The 20,041-nt window shown below is 37.2% G+C and overlaps 1 protein-coding gene across 1 annotated transcript in view; it reads left to right on the forward strand.

Moving 5' to 3' along the window:
- LOC113232579 (hemicentin-1-like) overlaps positions 1–17,639 on the forward strand; it is a 23,783-nt gene extending 6,144 nt beyond the window's left edge. The window contains exons 3-15 of the mRNA XM_026467346.1: positions 13–197; positions 3,041–3,166; positions 5,057–5,143; positions 6,329–6,457; positions 8,092–8,257; positions 9,269–9,459; positions 11,583–11,658; positions 12,308–12,471; positions 12,618–12,783; positions 13,012–13,202; positions 14,758–14,843; positions 16,048–16,241; positions 17,467–17,639. Coding sequence (XP_026323131.1) covers positions 13–197; positions 3,041–3,166; positions 5,057–5,143; positions 6,329–6,457; positions 8,092–8,257; positions 9,269–9,459; positions 11,583–11,658; positions 12,308–12,471; positions 12,618–12,783; positions 13,012–13,202; positions 14,758–14,843; positions 16,048–16,241; positions 17,467–17,639 — 1,934 coding nt within the window. The remainder of the gene's footprint in view (positions 1–12; positions 198–3,040; positions 3,167–5,056; positions 5,144–6,328; positions 6,458–8,091; positions 8,258–9,268; positions 9,460–11,582; positions 11,659–12,307; positions 12,472–12,617; positions 12,784–13,011; positions 13,203–14,757; positions 14,844–16,047; positions 16,242–17,466) is intronic.
- The last annotated feature ends 2,402 nt before the right edge of the window (positions 17,640–20,041 follow it).

Consider the following 20,041-nt stretch of genomic DNA (forward strand, 5'->3'; position numbering starts at 1 on the left):
ACACTTTCATAGAGGCTTTGGATTCCATAAATGTAGGCGGAGGAGGCGATTGTCCCGAAGTGACTTTGACTGGAATTGAAAAGGCTTTAATTGAAAGCCGGCCTAGATCTTTACTATTCGTATTTACTGATACAATTGCTAAAGATTTCAATAAACTTGAACCAGTTAAAGATTTAGCATTGAAAAAGCTTATTCAGGTACGATCTTGGACCAAAATATTGTCTATATATTATAAATATAAAATATCAGGAACCACTGAAGAAACTTTCCGGTTTCCTCGTCGAAGTATATAGAGACTAGAAGACTGGAAGCTATTTCCGCCAAAGAATAAGCTTAGGTTTTATTCTTTCTTTTTTTATAATATCTAGTGACGGAACGAACAAGTGGTAAGCCTGGTGGTAAGCTACAAGCCTGACCATAACAGTTGCAGCGCCACTCAGAGCAATCGGAAAGATCTGAGTGGTACTGCCACTGCGCCCGTCACCCTGAGACATAAGTTGACAAGTCCCATGTGCCTGTAATTTCACCAGTACCTGTACCCTTCAAAACTGGAAAACGGTAATGCTGATATTACCTACTGCTTGGCGGAAATAGGTTTGGTGGCACTACCCTGGACGAACTCTCACAAAGAGGTCTACTGCTACTTAGTACGTAGCTAATGGCTCGACCTCTATAGGTCTCATGGTCAGCCGTCAGCCGTGACTGTGGGACCTGTGAAGAACCCGAAATGTTTATTTATTTTTTATTGCAAAAACTTAATAGCTCTATGTAAGCTTAGTAAGTAGCATCTCTAGTGCGCAGGGCGCCAGGCGGCGCCAGCGGCCTCCGTCAGATAGATGGTGGCCGAGAGGAAAGATGTCATGTGCACGCGTACATATCAAGTACGTTAGATCTGTCCTCAGATGTGCACGAAATGTAGTTTTCATCACACTTGCTCGTAAACAGTGTCATAACCTGCAGGCAAACTCGACCGTAATGTTTTAAATTGCGCCCGCGGGCGTTTTCATTACATCACAAATGGCAGTGTCATAACTTGCTGGCAGAGGTTTCACCGTACAGCCTCTTCATATATTTAAACGAATGCCAAACAAACCCTAGGAAACAATGCACCAAAGAGATAAAATAGAACTGACCGAGTACCGCATGTATTCAAACCAATCATTTATGAAATAAAAATATATGGCCCGGTTGCAAGACTTTTGGACCAATTTAACCAATCAGGGGCCTACCATTCCTTCCACAAACAATCTTATTTCAATGTAAGTTTGAAGTAAGCTTATTATTAATATTACTCATTTTGATACCTTGACAAACCTGTCAACCGAGTAATGTATTATTGCTAAAGTGATTGAAAGAACGAATGATTTCCCAATATTGTCTATTCCTTACTAAAAATAGGAAAGAAATAACGCTATAGTTCCGAATCGTCTTAACGTAGTATAATGTCATCGAGTATATAGTATATACTCGATGTATAATGTTTAAGTACTTAATGTTATTTACATTCAGAAAATTTTAAGTGTAAAAAAATGTAATAGTAAAATCTATTAAAATTACGTTGTTTTCAACTACTTTTCCGCATTTTCATGAAGAAAATTAAATAAAACAAGCTGAGTCTTGATTGTCACGTTGTGAATTCGGAATTACAGTCTAGTGTCAACTGTTTGTGTGAGGCCAGACGAGCGTAATTTTGAGAGCTGCGTTTTTTTTTGCGCTCGACCGAAATTCGGTTGGAGCGCCAGACAAACGTATTTTATTCAGTTGCTTTTAAGCGTTTATACGGGGTGTATGTATCGTAATAGTGTAATGGATCCATTAAAAATAGTATGCATTTATAAAGCCTTAGGAGACGATGTTCGAAAAAGGAAAAGAAGCTGGGCACATCCACTCAATATGAAACGATTAAAGTGTGGGCAGCTTCATATGTTATATACCTACAAGTTTATGTGCAAATGCCAATAAATGTTTTTTTTTTAGAATTATGTTCAACCTTGATGATATTTTTTTCCGTATCAAACATTTTCGCAAGAAACGTCTATATTCACGTGCATCCAACAGCAAAGTGACCCCTTCCCTCACCCCTACCTCCACCCGCGCCAGCACGACACACAATGCGACCGAAAGTCAGTCGTTATTACGCCCTTGAGTCGTAGGATAACTCATTTTGCGTCGTCGTGTGAAACAAACCGTACTTTTATACGAAACCGAATGCTACATTGTTCGGCAAACTGCGCAACTCAAAAATCGCAACTCACAAATAACAAAATTACGCCCGTCTGGCCTACACTTAGTGTCGCCAAGGAGCATATGGATGTCGCTATCATATTACGAACTGAGTGAATGAATAGTCACAAAACTACCAATAAAACATCATAGTTTTAACATTATAATAAGCTTACTTTAAGCGCGTCATGGAACGAAAAGTCAATGTAAGGTTAAAGTAATATTGTTTTAAGAGGTTGTAGTAGGCCCCCAGATGGCAGTATAGCGTTTGAGTAGCGCCTTAATAGATATTTTAATTAGCAAAAATACGACGTTCTTTTTTTGGAACTCATTATAATTGTGTGTACTGTACTATTGTACTCAATACTTAGTACTTTGCACATAACTATTTGTGCAAAGTATTTGAATAGAACTTTAATGATTTTTTTTGGCTCAGTGGCGAGTACCATACGTTATATATAATGATATATAATGATAAAAGTTTATGAAATTGTAATTGACAGATTAAAGTACAGGAGTAGAAAATATGTATTTATATTTCTTCATTTTCAATTATTTTACTAACATAATTTTAAGTATTTCTGTTACTAACACCCTATGGATTAATTATTGATCCGGAAAGAAAGGATTCTGATTTATTATTTATACATTATAATGGCACGTTTACACCAAGTCGACATGCGACCTTTGGTTGCCCGCCGAAGACGGCAATCTATCCAGTGTAACTACTGAGTCGTCTGACGACCGTAGTTCGCAGCGTAGTTTGCAGTCCAAATTCTTTCGAATAGAACAATTGTTTAATAAAAAGAGTTTTCAGATTTCGTTTGTTTTAACGAGGGGGTGTGCCGAGGAAACCGATGAAGCCTATAAGGTGTTTCAAGATCTAGCTGCGATTACATCTGGGCAAGTGTTTAACTTAGACCTATCTGCAGACATCAGGGAGGTAATTTCTTAACTCCACCTAATCTAATACTGCTAATACTGTATGTTTGGTAGGACAGATATGTCCTTATAATTTAGATTGTGACGTTCCAATTGGTGACGGGCAATGTAATTTGTATAGTCCCCAAATGCTGAGTCATGGACCCTTTTGATATTTTTATTTTATCTTCTTTATTTAATTTTTCTTGTTCTTTGTTCAATGTTTACAATTTGCGTCTTTTGCGTGTCAAATCAAGCGGATATTATTTTTTATTTTATTTTTACTGTTAGACGTAACTCCTGTTCGTAATGTAAGCATGAATGACCACACGTCGCCTATCGCAGTTCATGGTTGAACATAGGTCTCTGCCAATGTTCGTCATTTCACCGTCCTCAGCTTAAGGGGTCACGTGTAGCCGTCCTTGCAAATGTTATTATTATTATTGTATGCAGTAGACAAAAGTTTTAAGAGACTGACAGTATCAACTGTTTGACCACTGTTTTTGGACTGTCTGTCTAATAGCAATAATTATTTTTACTGAATATCATCCGTACCATGATATTCAAGTACATTATATTTCTTTTTGTGAAAATGCTCCACTGCTTTGTTGTTACTAATACAAAGATAAACAAACACAAAGAAGAATTCCTACAATCTGGTTGGATTCAAACCAGCGATTTTTTCGCCAAATCAGGGCTATCGCACTCTCAACCAAGTTAGCAGATCTTACGAATTACCCTATTATTGAAATAATTATTAAAGACGACTTCGATGGTCCAACGATTTGCATTGTGGGCGCCGGTGGAGGTCCCGCCTTCGATTCCCGGTCGACTAATGTGGGAAATAAACTTTTTTAAACTGGACTATGTGTTCCGGTTGAATTCCGTTCCACTGGTACTCATAGTACAAGGGACTTATAGAAGGCCTGCAGTGTCGCCACTACTAATTTTCATACAATATTTTGAAGCGCAACTGCAGCGCGGCGGGTGCGATTCGTGTTGATATAACAATAAATAACATATTTTTGGTCGATGTAACTCTCAACGGATATAATTAATTTATGGTATAAAGACATTTGACATATTCTTGCATGATATAGAGGTCATTAGGTATAATAGATTAATATAACAACTTTCAATCTAATATACCGACGGCATGGCAACGTTTCAGATATAACATTCACTGAGTATAATGTATTATAAATATAATCCCAGCACTTTTTAGGCGCAATGACGAACGCAGCCAGGAGTATTAGACTCGAAAACACATAAAATAATCTTATAGAACGGATACTTCCCCTAGGTTACGTTAGGTTAAAACTGCGTCCATAACGATGCGCGAGCCGAGCGAGCAAAGCGAGCGTGACACGGCAGCGGTCGGCGAAGCGTCAATACTAAATAAACAATGCGAAATCAGTAGATATTCCGATGAGAAATCCTATTATAGATATGAAAACGTTATCTTTGATGGACATCAGTTGATGTAAAATTTGTAATAAAGTGTTATATTATTTAAAACATTATAGTGGTAATACTTATACCGTTAGTTCTTTACGTTACCTAATCATTATATCTAACGTTATTAAACTGAATGTTGGAAGTTACGCATTAAAATTATGCCTTTTGGTGTTATACCTCTTATTGATTATATTCTATGAGTGATTATATCCTTATAAATTATATCAAATTTTGTTATACCAAGTGCAAATAGATTATATCTTTCACTACATACTCGCAGCGCCACAGTCGCGCTTCTGTAAGCGTCTAATTTGAAAGCACCCTATGATCAAAATAATTGGCGTGGTGATCTGGGACATTATTATTATCATGGTACATTTTCTTAATTAGTTGTTAAAACAACGTCTCTTAACGTCAGTAACAAAGTCAGTTAATTTTTAAAAATTTTTTGCAGCTTTTAAAATATGTTGAAGAATTAGTACAAAGCCGAAAAACTGTTGTAGCCAATAAAATATTTCCTCCGGGTCCTCATACTTTTACGGTGAGTTTTGGTTAATATTGTTCCTTTATTTTTTTGATATACGTATACATATAGGCTGGGATCCGAAACAACAAGAATAAAATAAGTTGTATGAAAAGGGTGGTTGAGTACGTGAGGCTCGAAGCTTGTGTGTGTATATATGGTTCAATTGTAGAAGAGACAACATCAGAAAAAATAAATGACAGCCAGAGGTGTTTAGTTTTCGTAACAAAGTTTTATTGTTAAGTATAAGTTTGGGGGTTTTGTGAAGACAACTGTTTGTGAGCTCAGCAGCATAAATGTCGAAGGCCACATGGAAGGCGTTTGAGTGAACACCATCAGCTAGGGGATGACATGTTCTTGCTGAACACAATGGGGAGAGCACTAAGAGAGCTCCTAAGATATGCGAGTCTTATGCGTCTAGTCACGGACTATATTATACAGTTAAAATAGAGTGAATATTTAAGGCAGCCGGTAAACGTCCTGAAAATTTACCTGAAGATATGCCACTAATCACCTTCAATGGTACTCCATCACAAAGAATTTTGAACTTTAAACACCAAAATTTTTAATTCTTCAGTTTACAGCCAAATAATCTCTCGGGTGACTTGTAGCTAAATCACACGATTGCTTCGTTTACATTTAAACACGTCGCCAATAATGGGTGAAAATCCCGCGTCTCTGTATTTTTTTGAAAAAACCGTCAAAAATTAGATATTGCCATCCTGGGTCAGCCTCTTTTGAATTAATGGCGACCTTTCTGAGCAATTTTTGAGAAAAATCGGAAGATAACTGCCTCCGTGGCCGAACGGTTACCATGATGGGCCAGGAGGGCCTGAAAAAATATTTGTAATTTATTTCTCTCGTGAGTTTGGGTGTAATTTGTGGTTGTTTATGTGTGTGTCCACGGCAACCGCGATACTGGGTGCCTATTGCGGGACTATGAATGTGTGCGTTATTATTATTTACAATGCATTATTTAATAGATGTCAAAATTACTGCTTATGAAATGAGCCACTTCACACGTACGTTTACGTTTAAGTCCTGACCAATCTTGGTAATTTGAGACGGTATCATAAATGCCGATGATTATAATCTATTAACACAAACGAGTTTGAGATGCATCTCATGATCTGGGGGAAATCAGCAGATCAGGCCTTAAGAGCTGTTTATTAATACATGCCTAAAATGTTTTTCATTTTGCAGTACACGGTTGACAGCAAAATGAAAGAGCTAATCATCTCTGTAGCTGGAAGAAATACAAACGTGACTATAGCTGGACCGGATGGTCAGATTGTTGACAAGCAGGGCATCGCTCGGACACCGACTTTTACTGTAAGTAATACGTTCCTAAAATAGCTTGACTATGAAATCATCAAGCCGTCTTAGTTCTAATGGCGCATTTACAACAAGTCGTCAGGCGCCCTTCGCTTGCCCATCGAAGGCGGCAAGCTAACCGGTATCAATGTCCGACGACGGTAGTTTGCAGCCAAAATCGACCGAAGCGATTGGGTGCGTCGCCTTCGGCAAGATGAAGTGGTCTGCCAAGGGCAACAGACGACTTGGTGTAAACAGCGAGTGGACTGCGTCGCCTTCATCTATCGAAGGTCGGCAGACGACCCGGTGTAAATGCGCCATTAAAACTTGTAGAAAGCATACCTCAGGGCACCTTCTAATCTGACTGTAGAGGCGCGTTTGTGGCACTGCAGTCATACCACTACAATTTTCATACAATATCTAGTCTGCCAGAATCAGTCTTAAAGATGCCTTCAAGTTACTGAATTGGAAAGGAATCGGCATCAACATCAATGGCGAATACATCACTCACCGTCGATTTTCTCACTATATCGTGGTCATGGCGGATTCATTGGAAGAGCTTGGTACTATGCTCGGTGACCTCAATAGAGTTTCCCAGCACGTGGGTCTAAAAATAAACTCGAATGTCCATGTCGTACCCACCTCTGTAACAGCGTGAACCTCTACTTTCGAAGTTGTTGACGACTATGTCTACCTCGGACAAACCGTCCAATTAGGCAGGGCCAACTTCGAGAAAGAGGTCAATCGTCGAATCGTCCGCAATACGGTCCATGAAGACAAAAGTCTTCGAGCAGTGCGTGTTGCCAGCGATGACCTACGGCTCTGAGACGTGGTCACTTACTATGGGCCTCATAAAAAAGCTCAAAGTCACTCAACGAGCTATGGAGCGAGCAATGCTCGGCATTTCTCTACGTGATCGACTCAAAAATGAGGAGATCCGTAGAAGAACGAAAGTCACCGACATAGCTCGAAGGATAAGCAAGTTGAAGTGGCAGTAGGCAAGGCACATAGCTCGTAGAACTGACGGCCGTTGTGGCAGAAAGGTTCTTGAATGGAGACCACGAACCGGAAGGCGTTCAGTGGGACGGCCTCCTACTAGATGGACTGATGACCTGGTAAGGGCGGCGGATAACCGATGGATGTACGTCGCGTCCGATCGGCTGATCTGGAAATCTTTGAGGGGGGCCTATGTGCAGCAGTGGACGTTTTCCGGGTGATATGATGATGATGATCTAGTCTGCAAAAGTGGCGCGCGCATGGTGCGACTATGGCGCTGCAGCAACGTTTCTAAATATTGTATGAAAATTAATAGTAGCGTTTCTACGCGTCTTCAGTGCGTTTAATTTGAATTATTGAGGTTTAAAACCATGATAACGTGTATATTACTAAGGATTAATATTACAGTATCGAATTTACAGAGATAGTATCTCCATATTATGGTCGGTTGAGGAGATAATAGAGTGTAAGAAGTATGTTTAATTTTAGATCTACTTATAACAAAGTCAAAGGTCTTGTAACACGAGTGAAGCTCTTAGCTATACTGGGGCTAGAATGTTGATCTACTAAAATCCACTTAGTTGAATTTGTAACAGAAATCTCAATAGTTTAGTGTGAATTTTGTTCCTTGAAAATAAATGTTTATAAACTTTAAGGTGGTGAAAGTAACTGAAATAAAGCCAGGAGTTTACAAAGCAGAAGTGAACAGCGAATCAGAGACGTCGGTTGTTATCACTGCAAGTACCACACTTCATTTTCAGTATGGATTTTCTCCAATCATTCCTACGACAATTGCTAGTACTTCTACTAAACCTAAGCCAGGTAATATTAACATATCTGCGTTTGGTTATACCTACCTAGAATGTCATAAGTCTATTTTGATATCTTATAACTCTGATATAGATTTGATGAGGTATGAAAATTCGTTGTTTAGTCACAATATCACGACTTTCATGTATCTCGACTATGTAAGTATTTCTTTTGTCAATATTATAAGAAGTTACATCCACATGTGTTAGAGGGGATGATTAGTGTGCAAAATTGAAGATTGACATCTAAGAGCGGTTACACACGACGTCTTTTAGCAGCGATACAAACGCACCGATACAGTCGTTTATGCTAAATCATTAAAAACGTGAATAGTGATTGTATCGCTGCTTAAGTTGCACGTGTGTGCAAAAACAGACGCATAAGCGGAGTTTACGTGGGTGACTATAGCCACTGGATTATCGCCACACGGCGAAAATCGACCGTCTAAATGACAATTTGACTAAGCTGCTGGTGACTAAAGTTGCAAGACCCTGAGTAGACTAGCATCCGACTTTTCCAGCTGATTCGGCTGGTGACAAAAATCCACCGTCATCGTAAATAACTTGTAACAATCGCATGGTGCCGAATGTTACAAGTCATTATTCTTGAATAATGGCTCGAGGAACCATATCAATTGCAGTACGAAATGTGCTTGTTCTGGTCGACATTTTCACGCAAAATGATCAAATCATCAGCGATTTTTATTCTGTGTAAATGAAGATTCAGCTTTGACAGACGATGAGACTAGTCACCAACCGCACGACTAAAGTCGCCTCGTGTAAATCCCATATTAGTAGACTGCATCGCGACTGAATCGCTGTAGACGCACTGTTGAAAGTCGCCGTGTATAACAGCTCTTTAATGAGCCAATTTGTTCTTTTAATATTGACTAAGATCACGAATCTATTGTATTTTCGAAGTCCGATTTTTGTAAATATTTGTGTTATAGTGGAGAAGACTGGTCGTCGAAAAATAATTATTTTTTTTCATACATCTAAACTGATAACTTCTTTGTATTTCTAGGCAAGAAATCTTTTATAGCCATTAAACTTATAACTGATGAAGGCGAAAATGTGACACTTGAAATGTTACAAATTAGAAATATGGATGACAAAATTGTTACGGAAGTGCCATTTGCAAAAACAGCTGACAAGAAAAATCAATTCTACGTTACGGACAAAATGAAGTTACCAAGAGATGCATTCAGAATTGCCGTAAGTTGCATATATTAAAACTGTACTACAACCGTTACGTTTGTACCTACATATGGTATCTGCTGTGATTAATAATGTGGGTTCGTCAAGTTCAAATTAATTACAAAAATACGTGGAAATCTATCTATGTAATCTGTAGAACAGAATATGAGGGGATCTAAATATAGATTTCTTAAAATACGTAGGTCGACGTGTTACTATCATTGTTAGGTTGTTTATCACGGTATTTAATTTTTATTTTTCCGGTATTTCCGAACTTATTACACGCTCCATGGGTCACGGGTCGATGGAGCGTGTGTCATAAGTCATAATGGTTTTGGGTTGTAAATATTTGTAACAAAATCAAAAATACGGATAACTCACGTATTTAAGTCGAATTTTTGCACGACATATTTCGCACCAATTCGTGGTTTGGCGCGCAGTTTCCGTCGATTCACCACCGCAGAATCTCATGATTAAAGATCACGAATTGGTTCGAAACATGGCGAGCAAAAATTCGACTTAGGGTCGAAACACAAAACTGCGACGCGGCGTCGCATCGCAGAAATCTACGAGGTCGCACAACGCATCACAAGAATTTGCGAAATGCCTTTCGCGCTTTCCTGCGATGTTAATCTTCTTTGTGTTTTTTTCCTATACTTTGTTATCAATAACAGCAGTGCCATACTCTTTTTACGATTCATGTCGCTACCTAGATTAAATTATACGTTCAGTACGTCTGAGGATCGTCGAAGGAATGGTTACCCGAATCATGGCAGTGAGATGCTTTGCCACACGAAATAGCATCGCAGCAATTTGCGTCGCAATTTCTGCGTGCGAATTTGCATCGCGTCAATTCATAGTTATCCGTTATTTTAGTTAATATGTTTGAGTCTCACGGTGGGTTTCTATTTAAAAAAAAAAACCAAAAATTTCAAGTCCAAAACTGTCTCTCTTCTTGCTAAGCAGACGAAAAGGATTGTGGATTATGAGTAGTTATCTATCTATATCAGTAGAATAACAACTATAGAACAACTATAACATAAATAGAGTAGAAATGTGTGTAAAACTAGAGTCAATGTGTAATGTAATTACCAACCCAACGGTTATCACTATACAATACGTATATTGATAAAGAAACAGACTTTTTTTACTTTAAAAAAAAAGAAAAGTAAAAAAATAAAAAACGGAAAAGACAAAAAAATGGTCATAATGTACGCTATAAAGCCTCCGATCCCAATGTCGGGGGAAATGCTGGCGAACATACAATAAAAAAAAACAGATTGATTGCAAGTATGCAGTTATCAACTTCAAAGTCAAAGTCATATAATCAAATTTATTCCATAGGTAAAGTTTGTACACTTCAAAACGTCAATTTTTAAGTTACTGCTCGTTCACTACGCTGACCGTAACGAGCAAGAAACTGTAGGGATTGCTCTTTTTAAATAAATTTAAATGAGAATACATTTTGAATCATATTTGTGTGGAATTTAGACTCTTGTTGTCTTTCCATACTTCTACACTAAAACATACTCTTAAATTTCGTAATATGACTTTTCAATTAAAATACTTTTAATGTAAGTTTTAAACTTAAGAAATGACAATGTTATTATGTTCTCCGGAATCTTATTGTGAAAACGTATATCTACAGTCCCCCTTAAGAGAATCGTTTACCTTAGTTAAACGAAATCGTGGTTCCATGGTACCACGTTTGGACGTAGTTCTAAGGTTAATATTATGGATATTTTCTTCCTTAATTAAATTATGTAAATTGTTACGGGCATACAAAATATTTGAGTAAATGTACTGTGATGCCACAGTCATGATACCAACCTCCTTAAACTTTTCTCTGTGAGAAACTCGAGGACTTAAACGGTACACAGAACATGCAGCCGAAGGTCACGCATTAACTGTATGCAGTCGAGATCGACTGCAAGCAGTTAATGCGTGAAGTCGTTGTCCACTTCATGCAGTCGAGGTCTCGGCTGCATGAAGTTGATTGCTGCAAACATGTAGTCAATCTAGGCGAATTGCAATTCTTCGGAACACGAGCTAGCAGTAATATAATACGACGCTTTATATAATATGGCTGCAACTGCTGCTGCTGTTGCTTTTGTTGTGTCTGAGTTATAATTTTTTTCCAGATCAAAGGTTATGACTTCAAGACTAAAACACCGATAATGAGAATTAGCCTGACGCCTATTGAACCACAGATAATAGGTAAATGCTATGTTTGTACATTTTTAACCTAATTTAAAAAATGAAGGCGCTTTTTTTTGTTAGAAAGAGGGTACCACCGTTTTGGTCTATTTAAATTTGAATAAAATATTAATTATTAATTACTTGAAAATGCGCAACCTCAGAGCTGTTTTAATTAAGCCTATTAAGAGAATAGGTACCAGTCCAAGAAATCTCTAGTGACTCAGGTTGAATTGTTTTGTACGACAACTATTGGACCTCTCATCAAAAAACTCCTGCCACTATATAAAAAAATCAATGACATAACCAATCAAAACAAATTAATATCATATTTATCACCACTACCATAAGCCTACTTAGCGAGTGAATCCACCTTTTCATTTTCAACAACATGACGTGCATACTTAAAACAAAGAAATACAATAGAACGAATAGGACTTCCCGTCTGGTAGTTTATCAATGCTGTACCTAGGAGTTTTTTCCCTGGAAATCAGTACCTACGACTTGCAGCTTTTTAGATTGGAAGGCCCAGTCTGGTGACAACAACGTATTATTTGTAAAGTTAAGGAGATTCCTTCGTATGATGATAGTTATTGGCCACTTTGTATCAGATGTACCATCTGTCTAACTGCTTGAATAATGTTATCTGATTTTTTTATTTATATGGCAGTGACACATGCAAACACACCACCGAAAGTTTGGATTGTTGGAGATACAAAAGTAACGGTCGAATATGGTCACCCTTTGAAATTGAGATGCAGAATAACAGCATACCCTAAACCTACAGTTGTATGGGAGGATAGCGATGGAAAGTCGCTCTCAGCTGATTTGACTGTAAGTAAACCTTAAATAAGGGATTTCTCAAGGAAGAGGACATGTGGAGAATATAGTTAGTGCTTAAAGTTGTGCTTTTTGTAGTGAAAAACCAAATAAGAATCCAGACCAGTTTGTGAAAGTTAACTTTTCTTTTTGTTTTGCAGGTAATAGAAATTTCAAAGGATTACGTAAGCGTTCTAACTATTGACAGTGTGAAAAAGAATGAAACATACACATGCAAAGCAAAAAATCATTACGGTCAAGATGAAATGGATGTCGTCGTTGAAACTACAAGGGCTTTCTATTTAGATGTTTTGGAGACACCAGAAAGTAATAATAAACTACATTTTCGTAATATTCATAATAATATGTTTGGCAATTTGGCTTTGTGGTTTGACACGCTACGCGAAAATTTTCGGTTCTGGTGTAGATTTTTTTACAATTTCGTTTCTTAGGTATCTTCACGGTATTTCCTAGTTTTATTAATTTGAGTAATTAAAATTTGTTTCATGACAACAAAGAAGTTTTTACAAGAATTGTTATATTTCAACCCTGTAGGTGCAGAAATTGAAGTGGACACATCAGCAAAATTCGCGTGCAAGGTGGATGCTAGACCTACAGCAGACATCCAATGGTTAAAAGATGACCAACCTCTTACAATTGATGAAAACATTAAGACATCAGCTGATAGCTCAGAGCTAATTATCAACAGAATGAAGCCTGAAAATTCCGGACATTATACATGTACTGTGAGCAATGTACATAAGAAACGTGATTTTAAGTTTCATATTGGTATATCTGGATTAGGTATGTTCATTGCATAATTTTAATGTATTTAAGATTGTCAAAGTTGAGTAAGTTAAAAAGAATCAAACTTATTCTACTGACGTAATGAATATTTTATGTATGTGAAATGGCTCACGAAAAATCTGTGTACCGTTACTTAAGAGTGGTTACACACGACGACTTTTAGCAGCGATGCAAACGTGCGTTCGTGAAACACGCGACTGCATCATTACAAACGCCTTTAAATCCCAAATGTAGCGATGCAATCGCGCGTTTGTATCGATGCAGTCGCGCGCTTGCATCGCTTCTTAAAATCGCGCGCGTATGTAAAGGTAGACGATTAACGACTGCATCGCGTTTCCATCGCTGCTAAAAGTCCCCGTGCGTAACCTCTCTTAGACGTTTTGTTTTTATGATGAAAGATCCGGAGAGGAGAAATAATCTTTCATGTCTGATCTTTAGAGTATATCTCCACATTAATTTTCAAGCCACCTAAGTCTGCAAGATTTTTAAATCATGCCTCTAACTATGAATACGAATACTCTTTAAAACGGCACTCCAATGAAAACGCAAATAAAGGATCACCAGCGCAATTTGGGTCGAGTTGATGTAAACATTTTCAAATTCGTCCTGGTTTCGGTATCTCTTCAGTGCCCTAGAGTGATTCTCGCTGCTCTGGTACTCATAATACTAGGAATTCATAGTTTGAGACCAGGTAGTGTGGTTCTCTTGCATATTAATATTATAACATGACATTTCAATACCACAAAAAATCAATGACTAGTTGGTTCTGGTTCTCGCGGATTTGCAAAATTTTGTACGTTCTTAAAGTAACAGAATTATGGTTATTTGTTTTGTGTTAATAGAATAAGCATTTAACAACTACTTGTTAACAAATTAGTTATTTTTAGAACCGCCTGTTATAGACAAAAAAACAAAAGAAATTCGAGCACTACAGGGAGATGATGTCCGTGTTGAATGCAGGTTAGTATGTAATGCAATCGTTGCATAAAGAGGGTTCTCAAACTCGAGTGGCGTAAGTAATAGGTACAATACCTTTTTCTATGAGTAAATAAAATGAAGAAACAACCTGTATATAATGAACCTATTTTGTTAACAATCTCTGACAACAAATTCAAACGAAATCCAATTATAAGAAAAAACCAAGGAGATAGAATAGAAGTGACCAAGTACGGCTTATATTTTAACCAATTTTTTTTATAAAAGTTTATGGGTTACACGATTAATGCCTACCGCTGAGTGTATCGCCGACAGTGCGTGCGGCCAAACAAGTCTTTCATTTACATTACAATCCTTGTACAACCCCAGCATTCGGTTCCGCATGACTGCACACATTAGTTTCACCTTTCTGAGCGCATGCTTAGGTTCCTTTTTCCTCGTAGTGAGCGCCTGGTTTCAATAATTAGATTTAGAGCATGTTCACTTGGCGAGCGTTCAACGCACGTTTCGCTAACGCGCGCTTACAACTTACCGAATATAGTACGTCAATCGTTGTAGATGTTCTTATCAACGCGCGTGGAAGAGGGCTTTGAGATCATAGGTTTGCCGTACTGCCTTTCACATGAGCGCACGTTTTCGACGCGGTGAGACATGTTTGGCAATTGAAATTGAATTTTTTTAATAAAATAGGATGGACCCAATACGGCTAGTAAGAAATGGTCAAATATCCGTTTTAAATAGCAAAAGATAGACCACAAAATTATCTTTTAAAAACAGTTACAATTAGTTAACGTGTTCGACTTAGCGGAGCTAACGATGCAATTGTGTAACTTGAGATAAATTGACTCATTGGTAATGATACTTTGTTCCATTTTACAGTAAAATAAATAGGATAATAATAATGTTATTGCAATGTAATTGATTCTATATAGGTAATTATTCAATTTTGTTTAATTTATTAGTTCATTGTGTTTTTTAATTCTATTATTTTTGTATAAATATTTAAATACCACCTATTTTTCTACTTGCTATTGCGTTTGGATATCTATCTGTAAGCAATATGTAAATAAATATGTAAATAAATAAATATGTAAATAGCTGAAATATTATTAAACAATTTGAATATTCTAAAACTGGGTTATGGTTTTTATGATATCTCAAAATATTAGTTAGGGGACAGCAGATGTGTACACTATTCAAAAATCTAACGCTCGTTGAACGCTTGTCACGTGAACATAGCCTAAGTAGGCTATTATAGCGTAGGTATTTTCGATTTCGTATGAGTGTAAATATTAAATAATCTGTGACTATGGCAAACATTGTACAGACATTCTTGTGTGCGGAACAATTAAAGTACAGTCAACGATAGAGGTAAGTTTAGAAAAGTGATCTACGAATTTAATTAGTAGAATAGTAAAACTTCTCTCTAATGAAAATGTGACCTCATTACAGCAAGAGTGCAAATTGCATACTGTTTTATATAACTAACTATTGTTGCTAATTACTGTTTATTGAGATACATGTCTAACAATACTCTTAAATAAATAAATATTAGACAACATCATATACGTGGCTACGATCACAAAGTAAGAGGGTTACACACGTCGACTTTTAACTGCATCGATGCAAACGCGTGGCTGCATCGATACAAACGCGCGTTTGCATCGCTGCTAAATCGCCGTGTGAGACCCGAGATAATATAGAAAAGTTAGATTTTGATGATGTTAGAACCCGGGATCTCAGAGATGGTGACACCATGAATACCGATGTGCAAGAGGAAGAAAGCAAGAACTCTTAAAGAGAAGGAAATTTTTTGTAAAACTGTACCGTTTTTCTTTTGTTATTCAGATTGCTTAAAGGCAAACCAAAACCTACAATTGATTGGTTCTTCAAAACAACCGAAGGTCCTAAAAAAATTATTTCATCAGGAGAAGATCATTTAATTCTTCATAACGTCTCGAAAAAAATATCGGGCAAGTACTTCTGCGAAGTTCGCAACGATGCGGGTGTTGATTCTCATTATACAAATATTATTGTGGATTGTAAGTATATGTATTCAATTTTCTATTATTCAAGTTTCTTTAAAGGGTAGCATATAAAGGGTTGTAAAGACACATCCTACATCTGGTATTAGAAATATACATCACTCTTATTCCGTTTCCCGTAATGCCCATATTATTACTTAAAGGTAATAAATATAAATGTAAATAAATATTAGACAACATCACATATATTGCTCTGGTACCAAAGTAAGTAACTAAAGAACTTATGATATGGAAATAGGATACAACGACGGTATTATAAACACCCAGACCCGAGAGGATATGGAAATGTTTGTTTAGTTTTTTACATTGACCCGGCCGGGGATCACAGTCAATGTCAAATAATCTTTGTTTCATAGGTAAGCAAATTACTCTCGAAATCGTAATATTGATTAAGCTCTACTGCTCATTCGTAAGGCAGATTCCCCTGAGAAGAATGAGCAAGAAACTCTAGGGGATGCTCTTTGTAAATATACATTTATCATAGGAAATGAAACTATTTTTCCGGATTTAAATCGCGTATATTTGTTTTTTCAAACAAACCGACGTTTCGGGCCCTTTACAGGTCCCATGGTCACGGTCAACCGTGTATGTGTAACAATCGCGAAAACCTAAGAACTCGATATACATTTATCATTACAATATTTAATTCAAACATCTTAGATCGAGATTTCGTGTAAGAGCTAAACGAGTTATTACCACGGATTTTTATTATCCAAGTACGCGGAAGCTGTATAATAACCTTTAGTATACAGATTTTGTCCCACTATAGTTTTAAACCTCGTAAATGACAAATTTCGAATATCGATCGGAATCTTATTATAGAAGCGTATACATTGCCCCTTAAATGAATTGGAGACTTTATGAAGACGACAGTCAAGAACAGCTAGTTTATTTTTTTTCCTCGTATTAATGTTATGTTTGTCATTATTTTTCATCAAAATATTAATATTTTTCTTAACATAAATAAAATTTTCATATATGTACTGTGACGTTAGTGTAAAAATGTTAATCTCTTTACATTTATCTCTTAAACACACTTCTATTAATATCGGCGACATTACCCCAAAACAAAATGCCGTATGTCGTTAAACTGTGAAAGTAGCCAATCTAGCAGAGATGGCGACACCATGAAAACCGATGTGCAAGTCACTCGACCACGGAGGTTCAAAAATTTGTTCTTAAAAGATTTTAAACTTCTGAAAGGCAAATAATTTACTTCCAGTTCCCCCAGACGTTAAAGGAAATTCTGCAAAAATCACAGCAAAATTAGATGATGAAATAACAATCCAATGCAGGGTGGTAGGTGAACCTTGCCCTGAAGTTACGTGGTTCGTCAATGACAGCATAATTGACACTCAACCTTGCAGCAATGATGAAATTCACAGTTTGGTGTAAGTATAGTGCAATTATTTTTTTTTTACTTACGGTTTGAAAGTTGGTTTAGTAATTAGGTACAGACGAAACTTGATTGCCCTAACTGACCATTTGGTTCTGGGTAGATAAGTGCGAAGAAAAGTGTTAACGCGGGGTATTTCAACATGACCTTAGACTTTAGTCAGGCGTGAGGAAGTCCGCAATCCGCGTGTTATAAATTTATATGAATAAAATAAAAACAGGCGGAGAAAATTTGACAAAGCTCTGACGTCGACAAGTCATCACCCGATGGCAACTGACGGAATTTTGGGATAAAAGTGGATTTAATAACTAATACGGCTTCAGTTGAAAACCAAAATTTAGCATATTCTTTGTAGTACTTAAAGAGAATCTCTATATAAAAATTATGTATAAAAATAGATATTTTTATTGTTATATAATTCGTTTTAGACTTTAATTTTTGCCTTTTTTATAATACAAAGTAAGCGATACGTCTGTCCATAACAGTTGCAGCGCCACTCAGAGCTTTAAATCACAAAGATCTAAGGGGCAATGCCACTGCTCCCGACACCCTGAGACAAAGATCTTAGGGGTCAGGTATCTTCGGACATCAACTGTACTATTAAACTGTGTCATTATGAATTTGTTATATGTATACCAAGAATTAGTATGTTCACAATTACAGCAATCAATAAAGTTCCTATGTTTATTATGAAAATATTTTAATGTACCGTCGAGAATATAACCAGAGATAATGGCCATCCATCCCGGGCATCTCTTCAGGCAAATGGGCCTTATATCACTTTTAAATATTAACTCTCGTTTGCGCTGAAATCATAAATTAGAGAACTGAAATAGTACAGCGCCAACAACTGACCTGTTTGTACGTCTCCGTATATTCTAATAATATTCTGTATTTATTGCAATAAAGATAATATCTCTAACAATGGGGGCTATTCTATTCGGTGGTGTGGGAAAAACAGCAATACATCTAATTACAAAACAAATGGAATCACATTTCATCGGTAATTAAATATTAAATATGTAATTTTGCAATTTTCGTCCATTGTAGCAAAGCTCAAGTCAAATTGGTCAAAACAATTTCGTCTCTATTTCTATTTATATACTCGATATAATGTACTTTTTATTATAGTTTACGAGCAACCTTGAGCAACAGTGGCACCTTCAGATGCCAAGCTACCAACAAACATGGCACGGCTAATGCAACCACTCAAGTGCTGCTTTTGAGTGAGTATAAATAAATCATTGACTTACAAATAAATGGACGACGGGTCTAATACAAAAACCACGAAAAAAATGTCCCAAGTCAACCTATTTAAACGTAGTGACATGTCAAGGAATATGAAAAAGCTAAAACGTTGAATTTAAATTGTAATGTCATCGCAGTACTGTCTAATTTTGCTTGCTTCGCTGTCAGTCGAACAAACGAAGACTAGAGCGTGAATGACGCTCTGTATACGATTTTAACGCCCTATAAGTTCGGACACTTTTTAGCGCGGACCCGACGTCCATATAATTGTAAGTCAATGAAATAAATATATATTTTTAGATAAATTTTTTAGTATGTCTTTTGAATGGACATGCCTAAATTTTATAGAAATGAGCGTGTATGAAATAATACAGTTTCGGGGGAAGGAAAAGAGGTATACCAATACGGGGTGTTTGGCAGATGGTCCGACAAAATTTTTTGGGAGTTTGGTCATTTGCTAGCTTTTACCCGCTGACCCCATGTCCTAGGTGTCACGGCAATAGAAATACGAATTTTTTTTATTAATTACACGGAATATCGTTTTTACATTTTAATAACTTTTTGTTTGTAGCCATAATATCACCAAATAAATTTTGTTATATTCTGTAATGAGCTGCTATTCTAAAAAATCGTAATTTCAAACAAATCTTCTCAAACCGATGCTCTCTGGATTTGAACCAACGCCTTCCAGCAAACCGTGGCAGAAGCTATGGCAGCCATTTATGCTCACTGATGCCAACTAAGACACGGAACGAACCAGCGATCCTTACGAATTTTTCTGTGTGCTTGTTGCATTCAGCCATACGACGCCCACTGCTGGGCATAGGCTTCCCCCAAGGATCTTCACGGCGATCGGCCCTGCGCTGCCCGCATCCACTGGCTTCCCGCGACCTTTACCAGATCGTCGGTCCACCTGGTGGGGGCCTACCCACTAAGCGTCGTCCGGTGCGCGGTCGCCATTGAAGAACCTTTCCGCCCCAACGGCCATCGGTTCTCCTAGCTATGTGCCCCGCCTACTGCCACTTCAGCTGAGCAATTTTTCGAGTTATGTCGGTTATATAGTTCTACAGATTTCCTCATTTCTGATTCTATCACGTAGGGAAATACCGAGCATTGCCCTTTCCGTTGCCCGCTGAGTGAGCAAGGTCACTAT

Source organism: Hyposmocoma kahamanoa, unplaced genomic scaffold (assembly GCF_003589595.1).
Source record: "Hyposmocoma kahamanoa isolate Upper Pololo Valley unplaced genomic scaffold, ASM358959v1 76, whole genome shotgun sequence".
In the NCBI taxonomy this organism is placed as follows: Eukaryota; Metazoa; Arthropoda; class Insecta; order Lepidoptera; family Cosmopterigidae; genus Hyposmocoma; species Hyposmocoma kahamanoa.